At 43.6% G+C, this 20574-nt stretch overlaps 2 protein-coding genes across 2 annotated transcripts in view; both read right to left on the minus strand.

Annotated features, from left to right (window-relative positions):
* rgs5a (regulator of G protein signaling 5a) overlaps positions 1–20574 on the minus strand; it is a 254907-nt gene that overhangs the window by 74031 nt on the left and 160302 nt on the right. The gene's annotated exons all lie outside the window — the stretch shown is intronic.
* Positions 521–19778, minus strand: s100p (S100 calcium binding protein P). Its single transcript, XM_079574995.1, has 5 exons — positions 19732–19778; positions 3647–3745; positions 3406–3576; positions 2196–2397; positions 521–812 (listed from the first exon to the last, which is right to left on the minus strand). The coding sequence occupies exons 1-5, from the start codon at positions 19761–19763 to the stop codon at positions 528–530; spliced, it is 789 nt and encodes a 262-aa protein (XP_079431121.1). The 5' UTR covers positions 19764–19778; the 3' UTR covers positions 521–527.

Below are 20574 nucleotides of genomic sequence, written 5' to 3' on the forward strand. Positions count from 1 at the left end.
CATCGGAGAAAAGGGGCACAATTCATGGCGGCGCCCACGCGAGGCTCCGGAATAAGGTGAATAGCTCCGAAACTGGTCAAGATAGAAGCTACCAAGCTCTTCCAACGTTTTCCCTATTTAAATATGGTTACGTGAAGTGTTCCACTACAAAGTATAATTACACAAAATTAAACAATGTGGATTTTCTAAGCGGATAAAAGGGGGAACTATATTGTAAGGCGTTATAATACCAGGAGTAGTTTGAAATCCGCGCAGTAATCTTCACTTTACTGTGCGGATGCCAAACGGTGGCCTGTTCCTTTAAAAGGCCTTAAATGTCATTCAATTTGATTCCAGTCTGGATATATTTTTACACGTTTATCAAAAATGTCCCCAAAAACTTTAAAATCAGCCATTCCTGTCAAAGAAATATACAAAAATATCACCATTAAGTATTACAGGCCAGGCAAACACATCCTCCTCCTCCTTCTTCTTCTTCTTCTTCTTCTGAAATGTCACTTCGACGTCTTCTCCTCTGTCTCCTCCCGTCACAGCTTGATTTTGCTGAGTCCCTCGCACAGTATGGACAGGTACTGTGTGAGCTTGACCATGGCGATGAGCACGGCCCCGCCCACCAGGCCGCAGGTGGGCCAGAAGAGCGAGTGGAACACCGCCCCCCGGCTGTAGACCTGGGTGAGGATGGCCACGTCCGTCCTCTCCGTGGGGTCGACGAAGCAGCGCACGCTCTGGAGGGACCTGAGCCGCTCCGAGATGTCCTGGACCAGCTCCCGAGTGGCGGCGTAGTCCTTATGGCACTTTGGGATGTAGAAGCACTGCAGGAGAGCACACAGGCCGTTTGTGTTTTATATATATAATACCTTTTTATTTACCTGAAGTAAGTTTTTTATTGGTTACTTTTTTGTTATGTTTTTATGTAACTTTTTTGTCACTTTTCTGTCACCTTTTCTTCACTTTTTCGTCTCTTTCTCGTCACTTTTTTGTGGCTTTATGTTGCATTTTTGTCACTTTTTCGTTACTTCTTCATTACTTTTCTGTTGATCTTTTGGGGCTTTTTTGTCCCCCTTTTATGGCTTAGTTTTTACCTCATTTTTGTCGCTATTTCTGTCACATTTCTGTCATTTTTTGGTTACTTTTTTGTTACATTTTTGTAGCTTTTTTGTCACTTTTTTTCACTTTTTCATCACTTTTTGATCAACAGAAAAGTAATGAAAAAGTAACGAAAAAGTGACAAAAACGCAACATAAAGCCACAAAAATGTAGCAAAAAAGTGACCAAAAATAAAAAACAAAAACAAAAATGAGGTAAAAACTAAGCCATAATGAGGTGACAAAAGAGCCCCAAAAGATTAACAGAAGAGTAACGAAAAAGTGACAAAAATGCAACAAAAAGCCACAAAAGAGCGACAAAAAAGTGACGAGAAACTGACAAAAAAGTGAGAAAAATGTAACAAAAATGTAACAAAAAAGTGACAAAAAAGTGAAGAAAAAGTCAAGAAAAAGTGACGAAAAAATGACATTTTGTTCCCCATTTTTCCAACACAATACCTTTTTTTTTTTACCTGAAGTCAGTTTTTCATTCAGCAAGATTTGATTGATTTAATTTTTAGGCTTCAGAGTTAGAGTTCCTGACATTAACATCTTTACCCCCACCTGGACCGAGTTTGGCTTTACCCAAATCTGAAAGCTTCTAGGAAAGTGTCAAAATAGTGACAAAAATGAGGTGAAAACTATGCCATAAAAAGGGGACAAAAAAGCCCCAAAAGATAAACAGAAAAGTAATGAAAAAGTGACAAAAATGCAACAAAAAGCCACAAAAGAGCGACAAAAAAGTGACGAGAAACTGACAAAAAAGTTACAAAAATGTAACAAAAAAGTGACCAAAAAGTGAAGAAAAAATTATGAAAAACTGAAGAAAAAATGACGAAAAATGCGACAGAAAAGTGACAAAAAATTGTGGTGAAAATGCCACAAAAATGCAATGACAAAAATGTCCAAAAAGTGACGACAACAATGCAACGAAAAAGATCCTCCTAAATTATATCACTGATGAGGGTCTTAGCTTTCAAATGAGGCGCTACACTGGCCTACAGGCTGTCACGTTTTAGATTTGGGTCGAGCTGAACTGGAGTAAATGCACTGTGCACTGGCGGTCCTCTCGTGCACGGTGGTCACTACAGTGGACCCCGTAGGCTGTACCTCTGGGTTGTCGTCGTGCGTGTCCTCGCTGTGCAGGAGTCGGACCACCCTCCTGGAGGTGTTTCTGTGCAGGCTGACGTACACCTGCAGACACGGGTACCGCGAGGACTTCCAGCACTCCACCCCGCAGCTGTACGAGCAGTTCACGTCCCACAGGATGGTGGAGTTGATGACTGTGCAGTTGGCCTCCTCTGTCCACAAACTGCAGGGAGAGAGAGAGGGGGGAGCCCAGGTTCAGGCTGTGAGATTTGAAGGGGGGGGTTTATGCAAAATGGACTTTTTCAAGCTTTCCATCATGTTATTATGTCATTCCCTCATTAAAAACATGCCTGATGTGTTGCCTTGGCACATTCACGTATTTCTGAGTAATCTGTAAAAACTCTGATGGCGGCCATTTTAGGGATAGGTTTGCCTGAGTCCTCCTAGGAACGCCCCCACCTCCTGGAGACGCCTCCGAGCTTTCGTCACCAGCCGAGTAACCAACCACTGCTCCTCAGCAGAACCCCCTCCCCACTGATGCCACAGACAGCGTGTGGAGGGGGCGTGTCTAAAGGCTCAGAGGTTCTTAAAGAGACAGAGGCCTATTTCAAGACATTCACTACAGCCATTTTGAGAGAGACATTTTATACAAGGCAGTTATTCTAATTTACTGCATTTACAGACCAACAGAAGGTTTGTCATCATTGTAGTGTGATATAGACTGGTGCTATGTGACTGAAAAAAGCATAATACCCCCTCTTTAAGCAGTGCTGGGAGGTCCAAAGCTACATGGGTGTCTTGTTTGTCTTTTGGCTGTAATATTACAGTGGTATTGGTGGTATTGATTATCTTCATACAAGCGATAACTGTTCTTTACTTTCGCAATTTTCACTGGATTTTCACTGGATTTTCACTGGATTTTGGATGTTTTGGTGAATGGCAGGAAACAGCAGAACTCTAACGCTGTTTTATGACATTACCGATATGTTACAGTGCAAGGAAAACAACGCTCTGTTTGTGAACATTTTCATAGAGCTAATGTTACTTCTTTAAAACATTACATTTCCAACCACGGCCCCCGGACATGACGACATCACGATCGCTCGTATTACTCCTATGGGTGTTCCATGTTGTTCATTGGAAGTCCCGGTCTCTCGTTAAGTGTTGTATAAAGTAAAAGTACCACAAAGAGACCCTGTGAGTCCCGGTCTGAGGACCACTGCCCGCTGACCTGTCGGAGTACGACCTGAGGACGGTGATTCCCATGACGAAGTAGGTGGTGAGAGAGAACAGCACCATGCTCAGCCCCAGCAGGATGGCCCGGTCCTCCCCAGCCCTCAGCGCTGTCACCGTCTTCTTCTTGTCCAGCTGCTCGTAGTCTCGCAGACGCTGGTACAAGGACCTGGCGGAGGGAGAAGGTGCGTAAAACCACGTGTTTACAGAGACGGCAGGTGCTGGACATGAATGCGTACTTGGAGTCGCTCCTCCCTTCGCCTTTACCTCCCGCCCACAGATACATGTTTTCAGAGGACGCCTTGGGGACGGGACTGCTGCTCCCGGAGCTCACCCACCTGCTGGAACAAGGGCAGAGTGTGACATACACAGAAGTCCAGGCTGTACCTTTATGTAGAAGATAACGCCTTGTGGATTTTCTGTTTGTAACTCTGAACTTTTTGGGGTTATTTGGATTTCTGGGTCAGTTCACTGTGAATATCTTTACAGGGGCGATTCTACCGGGTGGCCGGGGATAGCACAGCCCACCCGGCATTTCATTGGCCACCCTGGATGCCTTCCCTCTCGGGGGCAGAATGACCAACAATACACCAACAAACAGTGGCAAATAATGAGAAATAGATAAGTATAAACGAAGGGACGACGTGGGCCCGCCCTCCTGTGGACCCACCACCCGCAGAGGGATCCGTAGGGGTCGGGTGTGGAGAGGACTGGTTGGCAGTCAGAGGCGGGGGCTTCGACGACCTGGTCCACATGCACAGCTTCTGGCGTTCGGGACATGGAACGTCACCTCGCTGGGGGGGAAGGAGCCTGAGCTTGTGCGGGAGGTTGAGAGATACCGGCTAGATATAGTCGGGCTCACCTCCACGCACAGCTTGGGTTCCGGATCCCAACTCCTGGAGAGAGGCTGGACTCTCCATTTTTCTGGAGTTGCCCGCGGGGAGAGGCGGCGGGCTGGGGTGGGTTCGCTCATCGCCCCCCAGCTCAGCCGTCACGTGTTGGAGTTCAGCCCGGTGGACGAGAGGGTCGCGTCCCTACGCCTTCGGGTCGGGGAGTGTGGAGTGAATAATAGTGAATAATAACTTTATGTAGCACTTTGAGAATCATGTGACACAGGCTGATGAAGCACAACAAGTGTAAGATGTTTATGAGGCCACAGTCCTTGTGGAGGCTGAATTTTGGCCCTCGACCCAACCAAGTTCGGCGCTCCTGCTATAAAATAAGATGCACAGTGTTTTCCCACAGATGTCTGAGTTTATAATATACGAAATTAGGACAAAACTATTTTTATTACACTGCAAAAAATGATATAGTGCTTTTAAATGTAAAAATCTTAATTTAAATGTTCCTTTTAGCCTTAAAAACAATGGCAGGCCCAAAGTCACCCCTCGCCTTCACAGAGCCAGTCCAATGAAAACACTCTCCTCTCTTGTGGGCTAAAACTGAATCCCAAACAGAGAGCCCGATTGTCACGACAGTGCAAACAACATCAGCCCTGTAATAACACTCTGGGATGCCACAAACCTTTTTGCTCTGCATGTGTTGCTGAGTGTGCACAGCAGCTTCACATGTCGGCGCTGAGCGAGGCGCGTTCCTGTCTCTGCTTTACGACTGTGGCCTAACAGCTCCTGTCACCAACATTCAGCTCTTCACTCTGCACGGGGGCGTGGATGCTGCTGCACTGGGGCAGTGGGTTAAACCCAGAGCCCACATTGTTCAGAGGACTATGTTCATTTCCTCTGTGCAATGTCCTGCCAAATCTCCCATGCAACATGAAGAAGAACAGCCCAGAAGGATTTACACATTTCCCACGTCTCCAGGGCTCAGTTTGTTAAAACACAGACCTAGAACATAACGTTAAAGCTGTTGGATACGACCTGTTGTATAATGTCAGAGTAAACCCCACAGACGCCGGCGCTAACGGTGTAAATGAGAGAGACATGTTCACAGTCCTCTTTGTCTTTAGTAACACTTTATGATACAGCTCACACTTTAAAGTGGAAGGTTTAAAGGAACAGGCCACTGTTTTTACATACTGAGATATGTGCTGGACACGTGTGGAATTCTTTCCTTTCTTTCCTTTAGCTGCCCCCTGGTGGCTGGAGTGAGCATCCTGGTTCTTTCTTTTAAAATTAATAACTCCACACAGGAATGGGCTCGAGACGTACTTTTTTTTTTACATATTCGGGAATTTGTGCTCTACAAGTCAGGGGCCGGATTGAATCACCACATCCAGCCCGCGGGCCGCCTGTTGGCAACCCCTGTGGTAGATTCTCACTGAAGCCGTTCTTTTATAATAATAATGCATCGGTTTTATATAGCGCTTTTCTGGACACTCAGAGATGCTTCACATTGCACTATTCGTTCATTCCATACTCGGTGGTGGTAAGCTACTATTGTAGCCACAGCTGCCCTGGGGTAGACTGAAGGAAGCGAGACAACCAGTCTGTGCCATCGGCCCCTCCGACCACCACCAACCACTCACTCACTCACTACATTCGCGAGGCTTCCTGGTGTTACTAAACGGTCTCCCATCCAAGTACCGACCAGGCCCTTCCCTGCTGAGCTTCCAATGTCTGACGGGATTGGGCAGAGCAAAGGCGGTATGACCACAATTTTATGAATAAACACATATGGAATTCTGTTTTAAACAAAAAAAAGGTGAAATATTTTTTTTATTTTTTGCCTTTTGCTTTGATTTTTGCACTTTTGGCATTTCCTCATTTAGCTTCACAGACGATTGAAAACCATTTCAGGGACGACTTTATGAAGCTCACTGAGAAAATGCCGTCCATTTTAACTATAACATGTTTGTTATTTCAGTCCTTTACATAAATCCATGTGTTCATTCATAGTTTAATGCCTTGCAAATTGCATAATGTAAATAGTGTTGATAATAAAGAAAAAAGCAAAACAAACTATTCCCTATTTGATAATGAACATGCTTTTTCTAAGATTTGGTGATATTGACGCAAATAACTTCACTGCCGTTTATTCTTCATCAGTTCATGGTTAGTCCATTGTAGTTGTAAATCGTCGTAAAGCTTTAAAGGTATGTCTGGAGTGTTTGTTCTCGTGGTGCCAGTGTGTGTGTGGGCTGTGATTTATGGCGTTTGCGGGGGAGTTTGGGGGGGGTCGCGTTGACCGAGCGCATGCCTTCACGGGGCTGCACGTGTGTCTGCTGCGAACAAATGGAAAAACTTTGGCAGTGGCGGCGGCGCGTGAAGACGTGTTCCGCCGCTGACATTGCCCTGGAACATGACTGCCATACCCGCCCCTTTAAGACACAAACACAAATAGAAAACGCCGGGGCTGAAGGGCACGCCGCTTTCTCCTTGAGCAAGAAACAAACAAACACAAGAATGGACTCAGGAAGTGCAGGCGCCAACTGGTCACGTCGTCATGGCGACAACACGGACTTTAGAAACTACTTCCTAACACTTTCGTAGTACCAGGGGTGTGTTCAAACATTTTTCACTACTGTTCACCAAGGAGTGGCACTTTGTTATTCTAGGGCGGTGCCAGGATGGTTAACCTACACGGCCGTACCAAAGATTAAAGTCACGCTCTTTGTGTGCCTTAAAGGGACAATACAGAGTTTAAAGGATCTATATCATGCTATTTTAGCCATTTCAAAGTTAAGTATAGGCATTTATATGATATATTGTACCTCTACCATTATGGAGCACTCATTTTTGTGATAAATATAAGTGTTTTCTGGAGGTATTTTTCGAACCCGGAATACACAACGCTTTGATTCAGTTAACTCCACCCCCTCTCTACGCACATACTTTACTGTAATATAAATAAACAACAATAAGTGAAGTTACTTCACGATGCAGTTATACGGAGTTGACATCTGCAACACAGCTTCATAAATGGCTAACACACATGCTAATATGCTAACACACAAGCTAACCCGCGTTTGGACTGACTCACCCTCTGCTCCATCACTGTTTACATTGTGGGACTCGCGTTGGTTATGAAGTTAATCCACTTTGGTTCTGGCGAAGGTTCACCAAACATCCATCAGAGACAGTCACAGATAAACACTATTTTGGTGATAGTCGCTGAATCCCGGAAAAAAAAAACAGCTGAGTGGCCTCTTCTTGAAAAAGGTTGAATAAACTCCTCGTCCTCGTAGCCAAACGCGCTTCTTTTTCTCCGTGACATTATCGTTAGTTAAGAATAAAAAACAGGTGTCCAGAGTAGGTAACGAGCTCCATCTTCAGCTGCAGCGCAAACATGACTGATCTGTTCAGACGCTCAGGGGATGTGCTTGTTTTGGCCACAGCTGACCTGGAAGCACTTCGGGCACATCCTTTTTTTTTTTTTTTTCTTTTTTTTTTTTACTCTTTGTTTCTTTCTTACGACAGAAATAATGAAAACGCTGTTTTACAAATTAAAATCAGGCCGTAAGCATAGAATTAAGACATTACATTACGGACGTCGAGCACTTCCGTTCCGCTGTGACGACACAACTGAGCACTCAGTCGTTCACCAGGAGAGGGCGGAGCCTCAGAGAGCAGGATTCAGGAGGATTACTGAGAGCTGCGTGAATGAAGCCACAAACCACTCTGGGGGTGTTTTTGATGAGGAAATAGCATAACAACATGGCTAAAAGCACCAAAAAGTCGATTTTGCATCATATAGGACCTTTAAAAATGTAAAGTATTTTCCTCACCCTACATGTTCCAGCCATGTCCTAATGTGTAGAATACCTCTAAAATCCTGCACTGTCACTCAACAAGTTGTTGATTCGGGTCTGAAGTGCCGTCATGCACGAGCTTAATATAGAAGCTGCAGTTACACATCCAGTTGACCTGAGGTGGCAGTAGTGAGTATAAAATGAACTTACATCTAGGGCCCGATCTTGTGCATCATAACGGAGGCGATAGCGTGACATTTTGCCTCAGTAGCAGCACTTTGTGATCTTGCCACTCCAGACTTAGCGCATTTAAGTGGGTGGAGACACATTTTCCTCCAACCAGATCGACTCCGCGTCCAGGAGAGTGGTTGTGTGGTTGTGTGGGGTGAACATGTGCTTTTGTTTTGCTTCGCGTTCACGCCAAGCACGGCCGATCCGCGCCACAGCGGACGCTGTAGCTCTTTTTCTCTGGAGACGTGAACATGGTTTAGCTCACGATGGGGTAAATAAAGTTTTTAGTTTGACCTGTGAGAGCCTAAGGCTTAAGAAAGAACGCAAGACAGCGCAATGTAAACCAGGAAGTGAATGTCAGCCGTGTTTCCATCAGTGCAGTCGCCTCCTCTTGTGATGCCCCCTCACAGGTGGCGGAGGCGAATGGCACATATAGCACCGCCACTCGGAAAATAATTCGCCAAGAGCCTGCGCCGCCCCGTGCGCCGCCACAAGATCTGGCCCTATGTCTCTTGAAGCTTTCCAATCTTTAAAGAGGGGGTATTCTGCTTTTGTCAGCCCCACAGCACCAGTCTATATCACACTACAATGATGACAAACCTTCTGCTGGTCTGTAAATGCAGTAAATTAGAATAACTGCCTTGTATAAAATGTTCATCTCAAAATGGCTGTAGTGAATGTCTTGAAATAGGCCTCTGTCTCTTTAAGAACCTCTGACCCTTTCAGACACGCCCCCTCCACACGCTGTCTGTGGCATCAGTGGGGAGGGGGTTCTGCTGAGGAGCAGTGGTTTGTTACTCGGCTGGTGACGAAAGCTCGGAGGCGTCTCCAGGAGGTGGGGGCGTTCCTAGGAGGACTCAGGCAAACCTATCCCTAAAATGGCCGCCATCAGAGTTTTTACAGATTACTCAAAAATACGTGAATGTGCCAAGGCAACACTTCAGGCATGTTTTAATGAGGGAATGACAGAATAACATGATGGAAAGCTTGAAAAGGTCCATTCTGCATAATACCCCCCCTTTAAGATGTTTTTCAACTCTTGGACTGGATCTTGTAAGCCCCACATCGGTCTCAACCCTCCACCTGTTCCTTGACTCATAAATGCTCACAGTTTACTCATTTCATTTATTTGGTTTGTAGTTTCTTAACGACAAAGAGGAGAATAAAAAGGCACATCTGCTAGAAACAGTCGTAGTCAAAGGTTTAGAGTTGAAGGCCTTTCTTGCATGATTAAGAGACATTTTCTCCAGTTCGTTCAGCATTACCCAAATCTAATCTCGCTATTTATCACACAGGGTCAAGTTGTGCAGTCATACTATGTCAGAGCCTTGACTGTGGAGCTCAGGCGCCCACTCTCAGCCAATGTTTGCATATCAATATGACGCTCTGAGAGGGTATTTATCCCTTTTCTGTGGAAGCATAGACAGACTTGAATGGTGCAATGTCTGGAGTTCATGTCTCCGGGTCCCGCACCGATGGTAAATAAACTTCTCCTGTATAAGTCATCCAGAGTGATGCCTATTCTTCATGTATCCTCTCGAATACCATTCGTAATTCTCTAACATAAACGTTTCTTGAAAAATTAGACATAAACAAGGATGAAAACGCAACAAAAAAGTAGCAAAAATACAACAGCGCAGCAACAACGTGAGGAAAAGATCACTTTCCAGGTCTTAGCTTTCAAATGAGTCATTACACTGGCCTACAGGCTGTGAGCTCCAGTCAAGAAAATATTTAGATTTGGTTAATGCAGACCTGGAGGAAATGTGTTGGGTTTAGGTGAGGGTTAAAGATTAAGCTCCCGAATGGTCCAATCCAGGGTTTGCGCTCACTCCTTATTCTCTATTCTGGACACAATGAAAGAAAAACTTTGATCTTGGTCCGAGAGAACTTCATCCACTCTTGTTCTGAACTCACCTCGAATCTGAGGCCGGCGTGGAGCAGTCGTCCACAGTGAGACAGTCTGAGCTGCTTTTCTCCAACATGACGCCTCTCAGATGCTTCCACCGAGCTTAAATACTCCGATGATCCTCATTTGTTTCCAAAGAAAAGCGTGTAATCCGTCACTAGAGGGAGAGCGCTCCCACCGCCAGGAATGCAGACGCTCTGAGTGAAATGATGCTTGATTTGCAGGAGCTCAGAGCCGCTGCTTCCTGATAGTGTCACACCTCTTAAAGTGCTCCGAGTATATGTTAGTCTTTTTAACACCTGCCGCTCTGGACGGGGGGGGGGGGGGGGGGGGGGGAGAGTACTGCAAAAAGTCCCCTTTTATATATCTTGAAATAAGACATTTTGTCGTGTTATAAGGAAAAAGTTCTGCCAATGGGCTCAGCATTTTTTTCTTGCTAAGAATTCTTATTTCTAGAATATTTTTCTCATCATAAAACAAGAAAGAAACACTAAATTTAAGCAAATAAACAGCTAGAATGAAGCAAAATGTCCTCAGAAAATGGAATAATTTAAGGAAAACATTCTTATTTAGTGAGAAATTGTGGATATTTTACTTAAATGTTGCTTGATTCAAGTAAAATGTTCTAAATTACACACATTTTTGAGCAAAATGTTCTTAATAAATACTAATATTTAAGGAAAGTATTGCCGCGCCCGGGACCCGTCTCCATGATGTGGAGCCAGGCTGATGGCCTGAATCACCTGCTGGAGGATTCACCTATTGTACATGTTTTTAGTGGTAGGGGAAGCGTACACAGACACGGGGAGAACATGCTCCACACAGAAAGGCCCCGTCCTGGTGGGAATCGAACCCAGGACCTTCGAGCTGTGAAGCTGAGGCTCTAACCGCTGTGCCACCGAGCCGCCCACTTTAAAGAATGGAATGTATTATCTCTCTGTGAGAATCAGTTCTTACATTAAGAGTTGTTGTGATCTTAGTTTTTCTTAAAATAAGAAAAAATATAAATAAAGCTGAAGAAGATTCAAAAAGTTTTTCTTCTTGTTACATGAAAAATTATCATGTTTTTAGCAAATATATCTGAACAAGAAATTACTAGATTTTAAAATAAGATTTTTTTCTCAAGAAAACTTTGCTCGGTAAAACATTATTACTTTTTAGGGAAAAAATAAGAACTTATTTCTTAAAGTAAGACATTTTTTACTTGCTTAGAATCCACTTTTTGCAGTGTACTCACCACACTACAAAAAGTAAATATCAAGCATTGTCTTAAATGACTTGAATTGAGGAAATGTTTCTTGTTTTGAGCGGTTTTCACTCATTTAGACATTTTTCCTGATCGGACCAAGTTTACTTTGCTTGTTTGAGGACATTTCAGACCAGTTCTAGGGTAAATCTCGCTTGAAATAAGAAAGTAAAATTGCCAATGAGATAAGACCAATTTTCTTACCCCATTGGCAAAGAAAATGACCTGAAATAAGGACGAAATGTATCGAAACGAGTCAGAAACATCTCAGAACAAGTGACATAATCTATGACAAATGGCCAAGAACTTCTTAACTCGTCAAAACAACTAAAATCTGGATTATTATGCTCAAATTGAGATGTTTATACTGATCTAGTTAAATACTTTTTGCAGTGCACTCACCACAGGCGGGACTGATGAGGAAGTTTTCTATGAGGAGACGCCTGTTTGTAATAATGATCACGTGCAGCTCTCGGACTCATTTATTTCTGTAGGTGGCTGTTAATTCATTCTGCACAGTCACAAATGTTCACAAAGAAATCAAAGAGTCAGGAAATTAGAATGACTGAATTATATTTGGACACGGATAATGAAAAATGATGGTTTTGTATCATGAATATTTGTAGATACTGCACATAAAATACAAAACAAATCTGTAAAAACTCATTGAGAGAGTTGGACATTGAACACTCGCTTGATGTTAAAAATAGAAAATAACAGGACTGATGTAAAAGGACTGTTAAAGTGATAGTCTGTAAGTTTGCAAAGTGAGGAGAAACAGAGTCAAATTCCCTCTTTAGCCAGAAAGCACTTCTCAGTTTGCAAAATGAGGAGAGCAGGAACGGAATTTTCAGAAGTAAATGATCAAGCTCCTCCCCTTCTTTTCCTGATTGGACCAGACACAGGAAGGCTCGTCTCATTGGTCAAAGTGGTATCCCGTTTATTCTGATTCGTGTCTGAAATCAAGGGAGGGACTTTTGAAAATATGAAGCTACCTCTCATTTCAGATCCAGACGGTCAATTATACACTTTGAAAATCTTAAATAACTTCGACATCTAACATTTTGGGATGAGGAAGAGTCAGTGTGAGGCTCCGAGCCGGGAGTTTCATGGCAAAGTCAGAACCTGCACCCAATGGATCGTTTCACTGTCGGCCTCCAGTCTGCAGCTTTTATTCTTGGATACGGAGCCCACTTTGACATTTGTTTTGACATCCTCTACATTGGCGCTTCCAAAGCCCTGACCTTGAAATACAGTTACAGTGAAAGTACAATAATTTACTCACTGAAATTTGCCAGTCCTTCAATGCTGCTGGTGCCGCCAATCATTACCTGTGTGTCCACATCACAGCGCTAAGACAAACTTGGAGTATCAAGCTCCTGGATTAGCCTTTTGCCTGTAGTTTTCTTCTAGACTTTGCCTTAAAGAGGGGGTATTCTGCTTTTTTCAGTCCCATAGCACCAGTCTATATCACACTACAATGATGACAAACCTTCTGTTGGTCTGTAAATGCAGTAAATTAGAATAACTGCCTTGTATAAAATGTCTCTCTCAAAATGGCTGTAGTGAATGTCTTGAAATAGGCCTCTGTCTCTTTAAGAACCTCTGAGCCTTTAGACCCGCCCCCTCCACACGCTGTCTGTGGCATCAGTGGGGAGGGGGTTCTGCTGAGGAGCAGTGGTTGGTTACTCGGCTGGTGACGAAAGCTCGGAGGCGTCTCCAGGAGGTGGGGGCGTTCCTAGGAGGACTCAGGCAAACCTATCCCTAAAATGGCCGCCATCAGAGTTTTTACAGATTACTCAGAAATACGTGAATGTGCCAAGGCAACACTTCAGGCATGTTTTTAATGAGAGAGTGACATAATAACATGATGGAAAGCTTGAAAAAGTCAATTTTGCATAATACCCCTCCTTTAAGAACCATATGCACTGACACAGCACCAATCTGATCTCACATCAGTGAGAACATGAGCGCCTGGTGGGAAAACATAAACCCTGAAAGTGGATCTGTCCCAGTGCGTATATAAAGGTGTTTATATGCCGCTGCTGTATTGCGCACGTATGGAACTATTTTTTCACCTTGCTTACGGGGTTCAGGGGTCAGCGCCCGCCCAGTGTGCGTTGCTCAGAGGCACAGAGGAATGCCTCATGTGCCGTCAGCTCCTGCTCCTTAGACATAAACAGCCTCAGGCCTCTCACACCTCCACACAGCGCTCTCCACACGCATCATGGCTCACACATGCACCCGACATATCAGAGCTTTCCTGGAGGGCGACAGGTGCCAGGTCCACGGGAGCTGACAGGAACTCACTGGGAAACAATGTTTCACGTTCCCCGTTTCAGGGAACGCATTCCCCCACCTTTCAGTTATGCAGAGCAAAGGATCTGGGAACTGTTTTGGAGGATCTGGCAAAGATTTGAGATGATATAAGTAAGGATTAAACAACTCATTAAACAATGTCCCTTTAGGATGATCACACACTGAGCCAGGCTTTTTGGTTTTGTAGTTTATTGCACACGACTCATCAACAATGAGCTGTAGGCGGTAGCTAGCATGCTAACCGGGCTAACCACTTCCCACCGGCACAAATAATGTCCCTCTATTCAAGCGTGTGAGCTGGGTATAGGCTTAAGTACTGGGGAGACCCTGGTGTAGACCATGGGGATATAGATAAAGATCCATAAGACTTGGCAGTAGCAAAGAGGGACGAGTTATCCCCAAAACAGCAGTTACTTTTCAGGCAAGAGATCCTTTCAAAACGCGGCTACGCTTCAGAACATACTTTGAGATGCGAGTTCAGAGCACGGGCGTCCAACTGTAGGAGCTTTGGGCGCGATGTAGCATTTCTCTACAAGGTGAACTCCACCAAAGTCACATAGTTTTACAAAAAAAACGAGATGTTTGCAGCTCCTGTGTATTATCAAATGACCATACGGAGACAAAGAGTTGAGGTCATGCTGAAGTCACGCCTGGGATTGAACGGCATGTGTCAGTGTGTCGGTCACATGAGAAAGTGAGGAGGCAGCTGCTGTGATGTATGTTTAGGAGCACAGACTCTCGATACGTCTTAGAGAATAGTCCCGTAAGTGCTCTGTCATTACTATGTCACTTCTATGCCTTTACTAACGATAACTAATGCCCCTGATGAACTGTTCTCACAACCATCGCCGACCAAGTCCACTATAACACAAGACAACACATGCATCATTGAGCAAGTGCAGGAGTCTAATCATTTCTGTATGAGATCAGTAATCGCCATCTCTCAGTCTTCACCGAGAAAACAGTCCAAGCAGAAACTTTCACAGGCTTTCATCTCCAGCCACTGACTCTAGAACAAGATCAAGAATAGACAAATGATGTTTCTTTCTAGCATCTGTCTCTCAATCGACGTCTCCCTGCACTTTGTCCTCTCGTTTGCTCCAGTGATGTGGGCAGCAGTGTAAAAACTAAAACTGCACAAAAAAGACATGCAGCAGCTGTGATGATCAGCGCGGAGAAGAGAGTTTCACAAAAGAAAGGAGAGAGGAGGAAAAATGACCAGCTTAAATGAGATAATTGAATTCAAGTTGATTTGAATGAACCTAAGATAAAGATAAAGATGCTCATGCCAAAGGAACAAGCATGAATGGCACTTGAAGTCATTTTTTGTTGAATTTTTGTCATTTTTTGTAGAATTTTTGTCATTTTTTGTAGAATTTTTGCCACATTTTTGTTGAATTTTTGTCACATTTTTGTTAAATTTGTGTCACATTTTTGTTGAATTTTTGTCACATTTTTGTTGAATTTTTGTCATTTTTTTGTTGAATTTTTGTTGAATTTTTGTCATTTTTTGTTGAATTTTTGTCACATTTTTGTTGAATTTTTGTCATTTTTTGTTGATTTTTTGTCATTTTTTTATTGAATTTTTGTCACATTTTTGTTGAATTTTTGTCATTTTTTTGTTGAATTTTTGTTGAATTTTTGTCACATTTTTGTCACATTTTTGTCACATTTTTGTCACATTTTTGTCATTTTTTGTTGAATTTTTGTCATTTTTTGTTGATTTTTTGTTGAATTTTTGTCACATTTTTGTTGAGTTTTTGTCACATTTTTGTTGCGTTTACATCCTTGTTTTCTTCTCATTTTTTGTGGCTTTTTTGGTGCTTTTTTCCCCAAGAAGCTTTTTGATTCGGGTAAAGCCAAACTGGAGAAAATGGGATCCGTTCAGGTGGGAGTTAAGAGGTTAAGAGAAGGCAAGTAAAGGCCAAACGTAGAGCAGGAAAAATCTACCGCAATAAAGGAACACCGGTGTATGAAATGAAACACAATAAAAATCTGAATTAATTTTTGTAGACTATACTTGGAAGAGCTCGGTCGCTTCTAACTTCACCCCCGTTTGGGTCCATAGGAATATGCTGGTAGAGGCTAAATGCTAACAACGTCTTTGGTCTTTTTGACTGAGCGCACGCACAAAGACCAGACAGGTACGCATCAACTCGTCTAAGAAAATATCTCAGTATGGAAAAATCTCCGTGTGATGTCTACCAGAGTGTGGGCTGGCGTTTTGAGTTTTTAAGAGGCGAACAAGGGTTACCGAAACATGTGAGAACAAATTGAAAGTTAAAACTCCACTCCTGGCACTTGTTTTGATGGTTTAAACCTCAGATAAGTTACATCCTGCCTGATAAATCCATGCCGGGTCACACAGTTCGAGCTTCCACACTCTTCAGTCCAGCTAAAAGTCTTCCGTCCTCTTACCTTGTCTTCAGAGCATGTCAGCAGCTCCTCATTTCCAGCCTGGTGTTGGCCGGACTCCTGCCCATGCACACTGTATTGTGTGTGTGTCTGCATGTGGTCAGGGGGAGGTGGACCGGGGCATGCCTCTCATAGTGCCGTGCCCGACTGTCTCATCCTGGGGAAACATGCCGGGGGTTGGAGGGGTGGAGGACAGGACATTCCCCAAGAGTCCGCACTTCCATTTCACTTCCATTCCACTTCCATTCCACTTCCATTTCACTTCCATTCCACTTCCATTTCCTACAGAGTTTTAAGTCGGGATGGGCGTATCGATGTATAGCAATTTGAAAATATATATCCTTTATTTAAACAGGTTCGTCCCTTGAGAGTCAATGTCTCATTCGCAAAAGACATATATCTACTATGGCCAGTGTTAATTTTGACAACATATTTTAATTTAGTTTTAGTCTTAGTCTTTTGACGATAATGTAATTCGATTTTAGTCGAGTTTTAGTCAAAAAAATATCTTCAATTTTTGATTCGTTATAATCATATCTAATCTTGTTCCTCTGCTTCATGGAGCTGCTCCACATGAACAAAGCTCAGAGCTGATCCTTTGGCAGAGAATTTACATATGAGGCTCTTTCAGACGCTCAATAGAAGTTTGGATGATTTTAGTCTCTCCTTTTTCATTTTTATTTAGTCTCATTTTAGTCGACTGAAATATCTGGACATTTTAGTCACAGTTTTAGTCTCATGAGAAAGTTTTAATTTAGTTTTAGTCCAATTTTAGTCACAAAAATATCACTTTGACTAAAATTAAGACTAAATATTTTAGTCGACGAAATTAACACTGACTATGGCGACTACTTTTGAAGTATCAACTGGGCAAATGAACTGATCTGTAAGATAAAAGGTGCAGCAGAATCACAGACTTAAAAGGACTCACAGCCACATGGTTTTGAACTGACCCACATGCACATCTTTGTTTGTCTGATTCATTTAACACTGACACGGGGCGACGGTGGTGCAGGTGGTGGAGCGGGTCGTCTCGTGATCGGAAGGTCGTGGGTTCGAATCCCAGCTCCCGCACATGCACACTGTCGTTGTGTTCTTGGGCAAGACACTTCGCCCCAGTTGCCTCCAGTGTCTGCGTGCACTGGTGTGTGAATGAGAGAGTGGATCGTGAATAATCCACATCCTCATGATCAGGATCAATTATTCCGATTTTCATGTACTTTCATAACAGCATAACAGTAGTTCGACGTTTTAAAGCAGCACTAAGTAACGTGTTTACCTTAATAAATCCTTTCCGTAGTCCCTTTGGGGGTAATACAAGTGTTTATGGGATGATTGGAGGGTCTTTCATCTCCCCCTGGTGTCTCTGGCCAGAAAACCATGTTTGCAACTTGACTGCCACCGGACCGGAGGCCCCAATACACACTAATGGAATCACGAAGAAGAAGCTAACAGGCTAACGGGCAAAGCTAACTGCGGGCTAGCGCCACTTTAAACAGTATTTACAGCCAGGTTTGTGTGAAAAAAAATATCTCCATTGTATAATTGGATGCACAGTAACCCTCTCTCCCTTCGCCTTTTCTTTTCAGCGTAGTATTTACTCTCCAAGACATTTAACAAGTTAAAAAATCGTAACTTGCAACGGCACCTGCAGTTGCGCTTATGGCCTCTAGGGGGAAGAGTTACTTAGTACTGCTTTAATTCAGGGATTTATTTTATTTATTTATTTATGAGCACTGTAAATATGCCAGATTATAGCGGGGATGCTAGTTTCCATCTGTCGTCCCGAGGCAGGCAGCACATACACAATTCACAATTAACATAATGTGACAACAATAACTGCAGTAACAACTAAAAGTCATCCATGAACCGACACGTGATCATGTTTGCAAACGTCCTGCGGGAGCGCTCGCTGGATCCAAGAGCAGTGTGAGCGACGTGGTGACGAGGACCCCGAGGAGGCAGATCCCGAGTGGAAAAAGGAAACGAGATCCGAGGAACACAAGATCAGCTATTAGTGAAACGTGTTGAACGCGTTTCGATGTGATCATGTTTGTCCCTGAGAAGTCATGATTTAGTAAAGCGGGAATGTTTCATGAAATCAGCATTATTATAAAGTGCTACCTCAATGTCAGTATCGAAATCAACCAAAATGAGCCAAAAACGATCTGTATCATATGGATTTTGAAGGCCTAAGCTTAGCCTGTTGATAAAGCAAAAACATGACAAAAACGAGAAATATGTTTCAAATGAGGCGTTCAAATGAGGCTCAGGTCAAGAAGCTTTTAGATTTGGGGAAAGCTGAGCTGGAGAATAAATGCTTGGTTAAGGCGGGGGTTAAGAGATTAAGGACATGGATCATGGAAGCTGCAAATCAAGAAGGACTTCATTCATTCAACTTTTTTTCTTTGCCCATGTTTCGCCACTGTTTTATATAATTGTCTCTGTTCTATCTGACTAAAGGCATTCACAGTAGTCCCCAAATATACTCAGAGGATCGCCCGCCTGCTTCACCAAGTGGATCAAACGTTTTAATCCTGAACAGCATCCAAAGAACATGTGAACAGTCTGATGTATAAATATATATATATATATATATATGGGCATGGGAGGACAAGCCCCTGCACGGCATGTACCACCGAAACATAACTGAAGTGGCGGATAAACAGAAATCCGACCAATGGCTGGACAGAGCCGGACTAAAGGACAGCACAGAGGCTCATCATGGCTGCACAGGAGCCTTGAGCACCAGAGCAATAGAGGCCCAGATCTACCACACCAGACAAGACCCAGGTGTAGACTGTGCCAAGAGGCCAATGAGACAATCCAGCTTTACAGAACTGCAGGTGTAAGATGCTGCTGGTGTAAGAACATAACTGCAGGTGTAAGAACATAACTGCAGGTGTAAGAACATAACTGCAGGGTGTAAGATGCTGGCAGGGAAAGCTTACATGGAGCGCCATAACCAAGTGGCTGGTATAGTGTACAGGAACATCTGTGCAGAGTATGGGCTGGAAACCCCAAGGTCAAAGTGGGAAACACCTCCAAAGGTGGTCGAGAATGACCGAGCCAAGATCCTGTGGGACGTCCAGATACAGACGGACAGAAGGTAATGAACCAACCGGACATTGTGGTGGTGACAAAGAGCAGAGGAGCCGTTGTGGTCGACAAAGCAACACCAAGCAGGAAAAAGGAACACGAGAAACTAGAGAAATACCAGGGGCTCAGAGAAGAGCTGGAGAAAACCTGGAGGGTGAAGGCATCAGTGGTGCCCGTGGTCGTTGGGGCACTCGGGGCAGTGACCCCCAAACTGGAGGAGTGGCTCCAGCAGATCCCAGGAAATACATCAGACACCTCGGTCCAGAAAAGTGCAGTCCTATGAACAGGAAAGATACTGAACCCTCAAGCTCCCAGGCCGACGGTAGAGGACCCGAGCAGGAGGAGACAGAGACCGCCCGCGGAGGGTGAGGAAGAGTTTTTTTTATATATGCATACGATACAGGTGATTCACAAGAAACAATTGAATCTATGAGAAAAACCTTGTAAATGCACTCACCGTGTCCCTCTGAAGGTCCTCTGCTGGAACATGCTGCTTTTACAGTAACTCTGTGAATCTGAGTCCACTGAAAGAGTAAGAATTGGTGGAAGTGGAGACACGTTTCCGGATCTGTGGGAGCGGAATGTGGAAATACAGATTGCAAACATAATATCGGCTGGAGAGTGGTTCATGCTCTCGCCGCCTACAAGAAGGTTCCCAGCTCCATTCCAGGGCCCGTCCAGGACCTGGTGTGTGCATGTGGGGTTCCTCAAGGCATTTCGATTTACCCCCAACATCACAAAACATGCACCATGAACTTCTGACCAGGATCCTCCTTCCTGTAAAACGCTTGAAGTGCAGAATGTGTGAAAGCGCTGCATAAGTTGTGACTGTTAAACCTTATTACAAAAGCAGAAGCACTTACGTATTTTACATAGAAACCTGATAATAACTGCCCCCAAATCCACCCTGTGTCCGGCCACTCACCCTGGTGACAGAGACAGAATGTGAATTTTACACGTCTGAATTTTCTGCTTTGAATTTTTTTTTTAACACTGACATGTTTGAATATTGAACATATAATCTTTCAAATGAAAAAATCACATTGATAATATTATACACTGTGTTGTTTTTAAATATTTATCTAAATTCAGAGTGAAAAAAAAGTATTGAAAAATGTACAGCTCTCAGTCATCCAGGATCAACTGCCTTGAGGTCCAGGAAGTTATGTGAGAATTTTTTCACCGCAAATTTCACACTCTGAATTTATACGGTTGAATTTAACCCCTTAACTCCCGCCTGAACCGAGCACATTTTCTCCAGTTTGCCTTTTACCCCAATCCAAAAGCTTCTGGAAAAAAG

This window comes from Gobius niger (assembly GCF_951799975.1).
Source record: "Gobius niger genome assembly, chromosome: 17".
Lineage (NCBI taxonomy): Eukaryota > Metazoa > Chordata > Actinopteri > Gobiiformes > Gobiidae > Gobius > Gobius niger.